The 13,739-nt window shown below is 43.0% G+C and overlaps 1 protein-coding gene across 2 annotated transcripts in view; it reads left to right on the top strand.

The window, feature by feature from the left end:
- The first annotated feature begins 75 nt into the window (after positions 1–75).
- LOC137344491 (6-phosphofructo-2-kinase/fructose-2,6-bisphosphatase 2-like) overlaps positions 76–13,739 on the top strand; it is a 58,215-nt gene continuing 44,551 nt past the window's right edge. The window contains exon 1 of one of the 2 annotated variants that reach the window (XM_068007516.1): positions 76–136. In XM_068007516.1, coding sequence (XP_067863617.1) covers positions 115–136 — 22 coding nt within the window. In that variant the 5' untranslated portion in view covers positions 76–114. Of the gene's footprint in view, positions 137–6,687; positions 6,882–13,739 lie in introns of those variants that run through there. The other variant, XM_068007515.1, reaches the window with a different exon arrangement.

The following is a 13,739-nucleotide window of genomic DNA, read 5'->3' as shown; positions in this document are numbered from 1 at the left end:
GCCCCGCCCCTCTCTCCGTCAGACTCCGCGGGTGGGAGGAGACGCGGTGAACGTCACAATTGTTGTGTGAGGTCACGTGGCAGCGGTTGCTGCATTTGAAGCGGGGCCGGTAAGATGTCGCTGTCTGTGAGGAAAGGTAAGGTAGAAGGACTGGGTGGGGTAGGAAGGAAATAAAGGTCAAAATGGAGCAGTTGAAGATTAGGGAATTCACGGTAGTGGTCAAGGCTAGCTTGCCTTCCAAAAAGGAAACACGTTTAAGACCCACAGTTAGACTTTTAATTTTGTGAACTTGCAGTTGAGTCTAACTGACGAAAGGTGGCCGGTGCAAGGTTACAGTAAACTTGGGCCAGCGTTTGCAGATTGAGAACAACCCTTTTTATGATCACATAGACCCAATAATCCAGCAGAAATTAAGGTTTTAAAGGAACAATCCATGTATGAGATAAAGTATCTCCCTAATTAAACTTTAAAGCAATCCGCGAGTCACTGTCATATGAAGACAGAATTGTTTAGTGATTAATATAGCAAGGTGAAAAGAACTGCAAATGCTGGAAACTGAAATGAAAACAGAAAATGTCAGTATTTGAATATAAATTACACACTATGCTTGATTCAACGTGCTTAAAAAAGTAATTCATTGTGTAAAATATTTAGAGATGTTTCAATGTAAAAAATGCTACCTAAATGCAGACATTTATTATTTATTTTGTGACGGACATGCTAGAATGAAAAAAAATTGAACAGGCATTTCAAAATTGAAACTGTGCTGATCAAATAGGGACAGATGACCTTCTAGATTGCAGTTAATATACCATTAGGTAGAATTGTAGTTCTATAGTAGTTAATATTTCATTAGGTAGAATTGTCTAAAAAGTGAGAGTTAAAGAATGCTAAAAGGACACTCTCTCCATGAAATGGTCTATTTGGGGAGGAATAAGAACCCTGAATTATTTTTGTTATGGCAACATCACAGCCAAATAATGTGATGAGGTGTTTTTCAAACTTGCTTGTAAATAAATGGGAAACAATGAATGAAATTGATTCTGTTTTAAAAACCCACATGTGCAATTGTGAAATGAGTTTAATTGGTATGGGAAGGAAGGAAGGAAGAATGGGTGGCCTACATGTTCCATGAATGGTGTTGGAGTGGTGAATAGTGTAGTTGAAAGGGATGTTAGTAGATCCTGTGTTTAACATGGTCAAATCAATAGGTCATAATGAGGTATGTGTATATGCTTAAGTCAGACCACATCATGAGTGTGTGTTCAGTGTTTTTTTTCATTTGTTCATGGGATATGGGTGTTGCTAATAAGGCCAGCATTTATTGCCCATCCCTAATTGCCCTTGAGAAGGTGGTGGTGAGCTGCCTTCTCAAGGACACTTAAACAAAAAGGACATAATCCAGCCGTGGCTGGCGGTGTTGCAGAGAAGAGGAAGGAACACAGGAGAACTATGGGATCCTCCATCTTGAAAGGAGGTGATTTTTCCATATGTAGATTAATTGTTGGGTCGGATAGTGGAGGCAAGAAGCCTGGAATTATTTAAGAACCAATTAGGTGACACTAGAGGTGAGGGACTGTAGATTTTTTCTGAATAAATGAACTAGGTTGGGCCAAATGGTCTTCCTCTTACCTATCTAGTGACTAAATCATCTAAGAAATTACATAAAAACAAATGGCTTAAAAAGCAATAAGCTAGGATGGAATTAAGTGGCACAGTGAGTTACAAGACTCTGCGGTCACATCTAGGATTATCCAACCCATCTTGATGGGATGGATTAGAATATGAGAGTTGGAAGGTATGGAATGTAATTGTGTCGATAATGCTATTATGAATATACTGCCACTTTTGGTTCTGCTGGGTTTCTTATTGTTACTAAAATATAGATTAAAATAATGTAGAACACACAGCTGGGACTTTGGGTGCAGCTTTGAAGGAACCTATTTTCCTGACATTTGGCCCTAGAGAATTTCCATCTCCTAGGCACAAAGGCTGGAAAGAGGGAGTGGATGCCTGTTTCACCAGGACTTCTATCCCTTTACACTGTCTCTGGATTTCCAGGGTTTTCTTGCGGAAACAAAGCTGGACCTCCAACAGATGCAGGCCCATTACTGTAATGTAAATGAGACATGAGGGGCCTAGAAAGCACCCAGAAGGTAAGTTCTACATTTTTAAAAAACTCAACCAGCAGATCTGCAGCAGCCAGAAGGCCTCAAGGGCAACACCCAGGAATTCAGCTACTGGTCCTGACAGGCCTACAGCTGCACTTGACATTCCTCCCCCTTTGGCCAGGGGAAAGGCATGTGTCGGAACTTCCCCCAGTTAGCTGCCTGGGGAAGGAAATACGGGCACACCTGGGCCTGGACAGATGCAGCACGCCTTGGGTGCACTGCTCCTGCCCAGCACCAGAGTGGGGAGGGAGGGTGCAGAAAAATCAGCTGCAAAATGATCTTGAAACTGGTAGTAAAAATAAAGGATGTATAGGAGGAAACAATGAGTTATGGAATATTAATGGTAGAGTGCATGGCAGGTAAGAGCAAGTAATGTTGACATCTCAACTGGTTTATCTTCCATAAATTCATCGCTTTGTTTATGTATATGCATTGAATACCATGTATCTTGGTGCCTTTGTGTTTAAACTTTTCACTGCTGAAAGCACTGTTGTCACTTTCAGTAAAATGTAATGGTAAGTGTGTGAATTTTCATACAGCCACAACTTAGGTGGTTTTTCAGTTAAAGAATTATGGTGGCCAAATGAAATGTTCACACTTCATCCACTTGATCTGTGAAAATCTCAGTGGGACAGATTTTATCCTTCCAAGTATAGAGAGAACATTCTGAACTTTCTAACACTAGACTGAGGTGCTGTGGTTATAGGTCTGTCACTGGTAGTGGTACTGATGGAGAAATTTGAGATGATGAATTAAGAATATTACAGAAAATAAGGTATTGATGCATCATTAAAGTATATTGGTTAAAATCTAGTTTTTTTTCTTGCAGCTTATTGGTACTAATGCACTAATTAAGCCTGGTGATGACACTGAATTCTTTTAGTCCGAGTATGTTTTGGTTGTAAACATGTTTTAAACTTTCGTACCTGTTGATATTTGTGATTAAGCCAATAGGACTGCTAAAAATGAAGGCTGTACTTTTCATTTGTATTTGCGTTATTTTACAAGAGATCACTTTTTAAAAAGAGATTTAGAGACCTCCTTCTTAGTTGTGCAGTCTGTACTTGCTGTTTGTTAAAGCACAAGAAGTTCAGGTGCAGTCATTTGGCTAAAGCTCAGTGATCTGGGATTTATAGTTTCCCTCGTGAATTAAGAATAGTCATGTGCAGACATCAGAGAGATCAAATGACTCAAATGTTTATTCAACTAGAAAATATTGACTAGCTAGTCTAGAGAGATTAGTTGAATGTTTACAGCTGTGAAGAGCAGGAACAGATGGTAGGTAGCTTTCGGTGAAATCTGTCTGCTTGTCCTCCTTCCCCTCCTTTCCCCCCCCCTCCCCAAGTCAACGCAGTGAGCCTGAAATTGCTGGGAATTCACATCATAGAAATGATGGATTAAGAGTGAGTGCCATTATTAATAAGTAAAAGTGGAGTAAGTGAGATAATCCATGAGTTGCGTTGCACCATTCTTTGCTGGAACATTTGTGTCACTCCACCGATAGGTTCGCCTAAGCCGACAAAAGTCCTTTCATGTTGCTCAGCCCGCCGTTGCAGTCAATGGTGGTCCCCAATTTCTTGGATTTAAACCATTATTCACCATTAATTGTGTCGCGCACACTTAAGACTGGAAAATAATCGCATGGGCAACCTGGTATTGATGTGGCTCCCAACCTGGGAGGCCACCACGGGCAATTAAAGCTGTGGCGCCTCACCCCTGCAGTCTGGAAATTGTTCGTTTTTTTTTAAATTCTCTCGGCTTTGGCAGCCTTGTGCTCGTTGTCTGTGATGCCCAACTGAGGATCCTGCCTGTTAATGCAGAGAATCGCGAAAAAGCTCAAGATGCCTTTGTCCTTTGCTACTCCAACATTCCTGACTTATTCAGCAGGGAGGGACAAGGAGGTGGGTGGATCCTGGGGGACAAGGCCTACGCACTGAAGCCGTGGCTGATGACACCATTCCGCATCTCCATCTAGCGTGACTTCCGGAAGGCACGGTGGCAGCGGCCAGAGAGCAGCTGTTTGCTCAGGTGTTTGAACAATGATAACCTAGCCCTTGCACCACCACCCCCCCCACCGGCCGCACAACAAAGTTCCACCAGCGGAATGACGGTGGATCAGGAAGTCCAGAACAATTTCTCCGTGGAATGAAGACCGTTGTGACGCATGCACAAAGAAGGACAGGCAAGATTGAAACTATAAACAATTCAACTTTTATTCAGTGAAACGATGCAATAACCAACAGTCAACAAACATCATCAGTGTAAAAGCAGACGAGAAGTAAAAAGCTGTAAACTTTTGTCAGGAAATATTAACAAAAAATGTAGTGCATAGTTTTATAAATAGGGCAAAAATTTTCCTGTAACAACACTTTAAATGTAAATTTGTTCAACTGTATTAAACAATTTTAAAACAGCAAGAATTTGCTAACTACTTTTTATAACCATAAACAACAATGTAAACATTTTTCAAACTATTTACAGCAAATTATGATTGTACAGACCAAAGTGTGCCTGAGGTACCATTGAGGTTGAGATTGAGCTGGTGGAGGTGGACTCTGCATGAGAGGTGCACCCTTGTCCTTCGTGCACCTTGTTCTTAAAGGTGATTTCAGAAGTTTCAGCTTGCTTACCTCCCAGTACCATGCATAAATGAGTTATGGTGTCTGTTCTCAGCTTTTTTTACTGCCATGTGGTTGATCTGTGGAGTGAGACATTAGCCACGTCGTCCATGCGGCTGATTTATTATTGACCTCACTACATTGTTAACTGATCGACATGCCATCAATTTATGCCCCAAATATAGTGTAACATGAACGGGGAGCTAAAGTGTCCAATTATAACAGTGTTTGCTGCTAAACAAGCCGTTCCACCAAATTCAGGCCTGTTATATTGACCAGGTAGATTTTGGTTGAAACTTCCAGCAGTGTTGAACAGCATAATATCCATTGGATACCATTGTTTTAACTATTGTTTTGCAGATTCGAGAGCAGGATCTGTTTCTGCCATCTCTATTTTAGCCCAAACTTAACTGCAAGTCCCCCCTTAGTATCTCCATTCTTCATTGTTAGGTCTATTTCAATTATTTGCTGTAAACATTCTGCAACCTTTGAAAATTGAGAAAAAAGGAAAGGGGATGAAGAGAAAAGACAAAAGAGAAAACTGTTCAGAAGCCATATAAAATTTGAAAATTGTGGCAAGGGCAGTGTATAACTGAGATGTGTTTTGGCTCTTTTTCCATTTTCTTGCTTTCTGTGATTGCTTGTTAAACAGCCTGTTATCACATGTACCAAGTCCCGCTCACCCATCACCCCTGTGCTTGCTGACCTACGTTGGCTCCCAGTCCGGCAAGGTCCTCAATTTTAAAATTTTCACCCTTGAGTTCAAATCCCTCCATGGCCTCGCTCCTCTCTATCTCTAACTTCCTCCAGCCCTACAATCCTCCGAGATCTCTGAGCTCCTCCAATTCTGGCCTCTTATGCATCCCCGATTTCCTGTGCGCCACCATTGGCTGCCGTGCCTTCAGCTGCTTAGGTTCTAAGCTCTGGAATTCCCTCCCTAAACCTCACCATTTCTCTACCTCTCTCTCTTCCTTTAAGTCGCTCCTTAAAACCGACCTCTTTGACCAAGCTTTTGGTCACCCGTCCTATTATTCTTTGTGGCTCGGTGTCAAATTTTGTCTGATAACGCTACTGTGACACACCTTCGGACGTTTTACTACATTAAATGTGCTATATAAATGCAAGTTGTTGTTGTACCTAGGACTTTAAGCGAAAGAGAGTTATAATTAAGCTTTCATTTTTCATCAGTGCCAATGCTCAACCTCTGATATCTATAACTTTTCTTTGCATTTAAGACCCAAACGCAAGTGGCTGGAGGTTGTGGAAAATCAGGAGAGGGCCAGATAAGCCAAGCAAGGGATACCAAAGCAGGGAAAATCTGGAAAGGGATATGAAAAACTGGAATTTTAAGAATGTTGAAGATAGTAGTAGAGGTGGTGGTCATTTGATGAAGTTTTGATGCATTTAATATTTCAGAGTTGGTTAGTGATAATTAAATGACTTTAAATTCTAAAAGTTGAGGGGCAGAAAGAATAAGTAACATAATTGAGAAGAACATAAAATTGGATGAGAAAAAGGGTAAATAAAACTGTGATATGTCGTAGCAGTGTAATGAAATATGAAATGATTCTGAAGGGACTAAGACACAGAGACTGAAAGCAAGATTTTTGTCAGAATGGGTTGCAGTAGATTTACTGCTAGAAACCCCTAGTAGCAAAAGCACTGATGCTCCATAATTGCACAGTTGTGCTTGCTTTGAGCAGCACAGGTAATCATTAAACAGATGTGAAAAATGGACTTAAGTTTTCAGAGTTCAATCCCAGATTTGTGTAAGAGTTTTGCTTCAGTCCCTGGAAACGTCTTGTCGTTTTGGCCTAGCTTCAAATGTCCTTCACTGGCTCCTCTCCTTACTTCAGACCCTGAATTTCTGCTACTGCTGCTGTTGCCCTTAACAGGTGAAGTCCCACAGTGTCACTACAACTGCTCTGATTTTTCTCCTGTGGTTTCTTTGGTGTCTTTGCTGTCAAGGAGAATATCTGCATCTCTACTCTCTGAAGGAAGAAATCAATTTTTTTTAAAAAAAAGAAGAACCTGAGCACGAAGGAAAATAAGATGCTGGTGAAATTAAAAAGCCTGAGCCTAAATAGAAGATGTAAGTAATTATGGAGGCCAGAATATTTGCATTGAGTCGCCACCGGATAATGTTACAGTACTATTAAGTGAAGCACAAAAACTATTAATTCGTATTGTGGGCTGGATTTCAATGTAAGTAAGAATGGGCAAATGATCAAATACAGCATATTTGATCATTCAGGCTTGTCATAAAAATCTAAAGCTAGAATCTTTCTATATTCCAAAACAATATACTAATGCTCCTCAGAGGCTTGCAAGCCTTCTCCCAGCTGCCCTGATGACATCACTGGGAGCTAAAATGTTGTTGCTTTTATCTTGATCGTTCCCGTGACATTTTTCTTGCTCTCTCCTCCATTCCCTCATTTACTCTTATGTCATTTATTCTCTGTACCTTTATCTGCATTTCTGTCTTTTTATCTTGGTGCACTCCCCTGCTTTTTATCTTTCTCTCTCTTTTAACCTGGGCATGATTAATTATCCTTCACCAGAGAGATTAAAAAGTCTAGGTAGGTTTCTGCATCCTGGAAAAGTGGCTCCATTTCTTTAAAAGTTTTTTTTCTAAAGACAAACCTTGCGATGCAGATTACTACCCAAGAGATGTCTACTTTCAATCAACTGCTCCCCTGATGTTAGAATCTCCACCCCCCCCCCCCCCCCCCCAACCCCTTGGATGGAGTATATTTTTTTCATTCTTGGGATGTGGGCATTGCTGGCAACTGATAAAACTTAGTGGCTTGCTAGACCACTTCAGACTGCGATTCAGAATCAACGACGTTGATGTGGGACTTGTGTCACACATTGGCCAGACTGGATAAGGACGGCAGATTTCCTTACCTAAAGAACATTAGTGAACCAGTTGAGTTTTTATGACGATCCAATGGTTTCATGGTCACTTGATTCCAGCTTTTTATTTCCAGATTTTTTAAATTGAATTCAAATTTTCAAACTGACATGGTGGGATTTGAACTCGAGTTCTCTGGAGTATTGGTCAGAGCCTATGGATTACTAGTCTAGTAACATAACTACTGCACTACTGTGCCCTTATGTGAGTGATTGTTTGATAGCATGGGTACAGTTTAGTCAGTGTCGATGGAGCCTAGTGTGTGTTATATTTTGGGAGGTCCATATGAAAGAACTGGAAGACACAATGTAGAGAGGAGAGTGAGGATGAACAGCAAGTGTTTCTGGGAGAATTATTGGTTGGTAAATGGGAAAGATGTGGCATGCACACTAATTTATTATTGAAAACATTAAGTGGCTCTCTCCTGGCCATTTGATCCATGCCGTCTGTGTCATCTGTGATTTGATTGCTCCATGTCAAGCACATGACCATTAGTCGGTGATAATCATTGCATACCCCTATTACTCTTAGCAGTCTCTTTGGACTGTGGGAGCTGTGTGATCTTTGGGTGTAGAGGCTTGCTACATTTACTTTCTTTCTGTAATAGTGGCAGTTTTTGTACCTTTTTTCATTCTGGCCCCATTTCTGGCTCAACCTCACACTCCCAGAGGCAGGGAGTGGGGATGTTGTCAAAAATGGGGACTGAGCAGGCCCAAGGCTACAGTGGGTGCTGAACAGACCTGTGACCCTCTAATCAACACTGTGGGACTTCCACTATATTTGTTTAAAGCTATGACAATAGTATTCGAGACCTTTAAGCTAATGTATGTGACATACTTCAACTTAAAATGATGCAGAGCTGTGTATGCCAATGTGGCTCCATGTGGTGCCAGTGCATTATGTAAAAGGTATTTTAATAGTGAGGTTACATGACAGCCTGAAACATAATAGGTTAAAATTTCCTGAAACTGTATATGATTATACTTCCTCTTCACCAAAGCTATTCCACCTATCTACGTTCCACCATGTTCTCCACACAGCCCACCACGGCTATCATCGCCAAATCTGATTCTCTCTGCTTCCATTATACCTTTGAAATTGCCTCCTCTGAGCTTCTTACCCTCTAGGACACCTATGGCCTGAATTCTGAAGTCCTCTTTGTTCATTCCCCTCTCAAGCCCCATGGCAGCTTCCTCCCTATTGACCTCACATAACCTCTGCGCTCAGAGACTCATTGACCTCAGTGATTTCAGCCTATGTTTACATCCACCTATCTCCTCTCCTCTGATTTCTCTGTTCTCTTGTCCTAGCACAACTTCACCTTCTAGACCAGCTTCCTTCCTCCAACCTTGCTATCATACCGTGTGACCAGATGGTTTATCTTTCTACCCAGGTAGTGCTCACATGCTACATTATAATCCCCTCTTGCTTTGAATTAATTTGAGTATTTGACAGCAGATACCTGGGGCAAGGGTGTAACTAAAAATTTTAAGTTGGTGCACATACCATCATATCTATTGCTTTCCTTCCCCCTCCCTGGCTGAGTGTCCCTTGAGTGTAGACATCACCTGAAGCAATCCTCTGGGTCGGTAGAAGAAACAAACTGAAGTCACCAGTTTGAGAATGAATGAAGTCCCAACCCCTCTGATTGATTTTCCCAAGTGCTGAAATAAGTTAGATAGGCCATCCTACGGTGATGCTGTGAACCTTGTAAATAGGCAGAATCTGATTTCAGTATTGGGTTTATAGAGGAATTTGGGATGCTGGCCTGTCAGATTGTAAATGAAGTGCTGTGATGAGACCAGTTCATGGACTTGAATTACAAAAGAATAGGGAATCCAGTGAGGAGCTGATGAAAACTTACCAGTTTCGAAATTACATTCCATTGATTCTCAAAGCATTAGCACCATTATCATCTGACTGAGAATTGCATTGATTAACAATCAGGTACCACAGGCATTCATTAACAGTATTTGCCAGACATGTTGGTGCCGCCAGACTTGTTCCTGTTTGATTCATGCAGAACAGGTTACAGAAAGTAAATTTCTAACTTGCTAGCAACCCAGCTCTGCGCATGCCTTTCTTGTTTTATAAAGAGACACACTCCTGTTGAAATTCATGTGTGATGTTCATGGATATGTGTTAACACCTCAAGAATTGAGAAAGGACATGACATCTTTTTTAAAAATGTATTCACGGTTGGCACGGCTGGCATTGCCCATCCCTAGTTACCCAGAGAAGGTGATGCTAGGCCGCCTTCTTAAAGCACCCCACTCTGTGTGATGAAGATGCTCCCACAATTGTTAATTGTAAACAATTTTACAACACCAAGTTATAGTCCAGCAATTTTATTTTAAATTCACAAGCTTTCGGAGATTTTCTCCTTCCTCAGGTAAATGTTTCAAGATCTCCTTGAAGCCTACGCATTTATACATATTGAATAATACATGGTGTTTACAGACTGCCCCTGCAACTGCCCGTTGCCAAGGCAATCACCGTGTTCAGACAGAGAGGTGTCATCTGCAGAACCCCCGAATACACATTCAACAAAAAAACAAACAGGGAAAAAAAACAGAGAAAAAAAAACACAGAGAGAGGCAGAAACATCCGGAAGGCAGAGAGAGCCAGCAAATGACCCATTATATTAAAAACAGATAACATTTGTTCGCTGGTGGGGTAACGTGTAGCGTGACATGAACCCAAGATCCCGGTTGAGGCCGTCCTCATGGGTGCGGAACTTGGCTATCAATTTCTGCTCGACGATTTTGCGTTGTCGTGTGTCTCGAAGGCCGCCTTGGAGTACGCTTACCCGAAGGTCGGTGGATGAATGTCCATGACTGCTGAAGTGTTCCCCGACTGGGAGGGAACCCTCCTGTTTGGCGTTTGGCGATTTTTGTTGAATGTGTATTCGGGGGTTCTGCAGATGACACCTCTCTGTCTGAACACGGTGATTGCCTTGGCAACGGGCAGTTGCAGGGGCATTCTGTAAACACCATGTATTATTCAATATGTATAAATGCGTAGGCTTCAAGGAGATCTTGAAACATTTACCTGAGGAAGGAGAAAATCTCCGAAAGCTTGTGAATTTAAAATAAAATTGCTGGACTATAACTTGGTGTTGTAAAATTGTTTACAATTGTCAACCCCAGTCCATCACCGGCATCTCCACATCATGACCACAATTGTTAGGTAGAGGTCCAGGATTTTGACCCAGTAACGATGAAGGAATGGCGATATATGTCCAAGTCAGGATGGTGTTTGACTTGGAGGGGAACTTGGAGGTGATGGTGTTCCCATGCACCTGCTGCCCTTGGCTTTCTAGTTGATGGAGGTCGCGGGTTTGGGAGGTGCTGCTGAAGAAGCCTTGGCAAATTGCTGCAGTGCATCCTGTAGATAGTACACACTGCAACCACGGTACGCCGATGGTGGAGGGGATGGATGTTTAGACAAGGGGATGAGGTATGGACTGCTTTGCCCTGGATGGTGTCAAGCTTCTTGAATGTTGTTACAGGTGCACACATACAGGCAACTGGAGAGTATTGCATCACATTCCTGACTTGTGCCTTATAGGTGGTGGAGAGGTTTTGAGTAGTCAGGCGGTGTGCCATTCACTGCAGAATACCCAGTCTCTGACCTGCTGTAGAAAACATGGCATTTATGTGGCTGGTCCAGTTGAGTTTCTGGTCAATTGTTATCTCCAGGATGTTGATGGTGAGGAACGCGGTGATGGTAATGCTATTGAATGTCAAGGGGAGACGGTTATTACTTTCATGTTGGAGATAGTCATTGCATGGCACTTGTGTGGCATGAATGTTACTTGCCACATTATCAGCCCGAGCCTGGATGTTGTCCAGCTCTTGCTGCATGTAGGCATGGACTGCTTCATTATCTGAGAAATTGTGAATGAAGCTGAACACTGTGCAATCATCATCAAACTGCCCCACTTCTGACCTTATGATGGAGGGAAGGTCATTGATGAAGCAGCTGAAGATAGTTTAACTAGGAGGCTGCCTTAAGGAAACCCTGCACCGATGACGGTGGGGGGGGGGGGGGGCGGGGGGGCTGGGGGGCTGGATTGATTTGCCTCCAACAACCACAACCATCTTCCTTTGTGCCAGATATGACTCCAGCCACTCCACCTCCGATCCCCATTGACTTTAGTTTTACTCGGGCTTCTTGATGCCGCACTCGGTGGAATGCTGCCTTGATGTCAAGGGCAGTCGCTCTCACCACACCTCTGGAATTTAAGTTCTGTCCATGTTTGGACCAAAGCTGTAACGAGGTCTGGAGCCGAGCAAGTGCCACTTGATAACACTGTTGATGATTCCTTCCATCATCTTGAGGATTGGGAGTAAGCCAATAGGACAGTAATTGGGCAGGTTGGATTTATCCTGCTTTTTGTGGATAGGACATAGCTGGACAATTTTCCATGTTGTCTGGTAGATGACAGTGTTGTGACTGTAGTGGAACAGCTTCGCTAGGGGTCAGGCTCATTCTGGAGCACAGATCTTCAGCATTATAGCTGAGATGTTGTCAGGGCCCGTAGCCTTTGCTGTGTCCAGTGCACTGAGCCATTTCTTGATGTCACGTGGAGTGAATCAAATTGGCTGAAGACTGGCATCTGTGATGGTGGGGACTTCAGGAAGAGGCCGAGAAGGATCATCCTCTCGACACTTCTGGCTGAAGATGGTTGCAAATGCTTCAGCCTTGTCTTTTGCACTCATGTGCTGGGCTCCATCATTGAGAATGGGGATGTTCATGGAGCCTCATCCCTCCCGTTAGTCGCTTACTTGTCCACCACCATTCACGACTGGATGTGGCAGGGTTGCAGAGCATTCGCCTGATGGGTTGTGGGATCATTTAGCTCTTGTCTATAACATGCTGCTTTCACTGTTTAGCATGTATGTAGTCTTGTATTGTAGCTTCACCAGGTTGGAACCTCATTTTCAGGTATGTCTGGTGCTGCTCCCAGCATGCTACTCAATCAGGGTTGGTTATCTTGCTTTATATTGATGGAGGAGTGAGAGATAGGCTGGACCAAGGGTTCTAGATTATAGTGGGATACAATTCTGCTGCTGATAGCCCACAGCACCTCATGGATGCCCAGTTTTGAACTGTTAGATCTGTTAATCTATCCCATTTAGCATGGTGGTAATGCCACACAACACGATGGAGGGTGTCCTCAGTGTGAAGATAGGACTTGGTCTCCAGAAGTGCAGTGGTCACTCCTACCAATGCTGTCTCAAACAGATGCAATTGCGACAGGTAGATTGGTGATGATGAGGTCAAGTAGGTTGTTCCCTTGTGTTGGTTCTCGCCATCTGCCACAAGCCCAATCTGACAGCTATGTCCTTCAGGACTCAGCCAACTCAGTTAATGATCGTACTACAGTGTCATTCTTGGTAATGGATATTGAAGTTCTCCACCCAGACTAAATTCTGTGCCCTTGTTACCCTAGGTGCTTCTTCCAAGTGGTGTTCAACACGGAGGAGTACTGATTCGTCGGGGTGGTAGGTGGTAATCAGCAGGAGGTTTCCTTGCCCATGTTTGACCTGAAACCATGAGACTTCATGTTGAGGACTCCCAGCACCACTCTTTCCCCCCCCCCCCCCCCCCAACTGTGCTCCCATCTCAGGTGGGTCAGTCCTGCTGATGGGACAGGACGTACCCAGGGTTGGTGGTGGAGGAGTCTGGGCCATTGGATGATAGTCATGCTCACTGCATTATACCTGTCAGGATGTTGCTTGACTTGTCTGTGGGACAGCTCTCTCAACTTTGACACCCGTCTCCAGATGTTAGTGCAGAAGAATTTACAGGGTTGATTTGGTTGGGTGTGCCTTCATGTCCTGATTCAATGCCTTGGTCACAGTCGAGCGGTACATCCTGTTGTATTCTTGTTTTCCTTTCATCTAAAACTCTGCCCATATCCTAACTCGCGCCAAGTCCCATTCACCCATCACTGCTGTGCTCGCTGACCTACGTTGGCTCCTAGTCCATCAATGCCTTAGTTTTAAAATCCTCGTCCTTGTTTTCAAA

This window comes from Heptranchias perlo, chromosome 27 (assembly GCF_035084215.1).
Source record: "Heptranchias perlo isolate sHepPer1 chromosome 27, sHepPer1.hap1, whole genome shotgun sequence".
Taxonomy (NCBI): domain Eukaryota; kingdom Metazoa; phylum Chordata; class Chondrichthyes; order Hexanchiformes; family Hexanchidae; genus Heptranchias; species Heptranchias perlo.
Note: the sequence above shows the minus strand (reverse complement) of the source record. Positions and strands in the feature narration are given on the sequence as shown.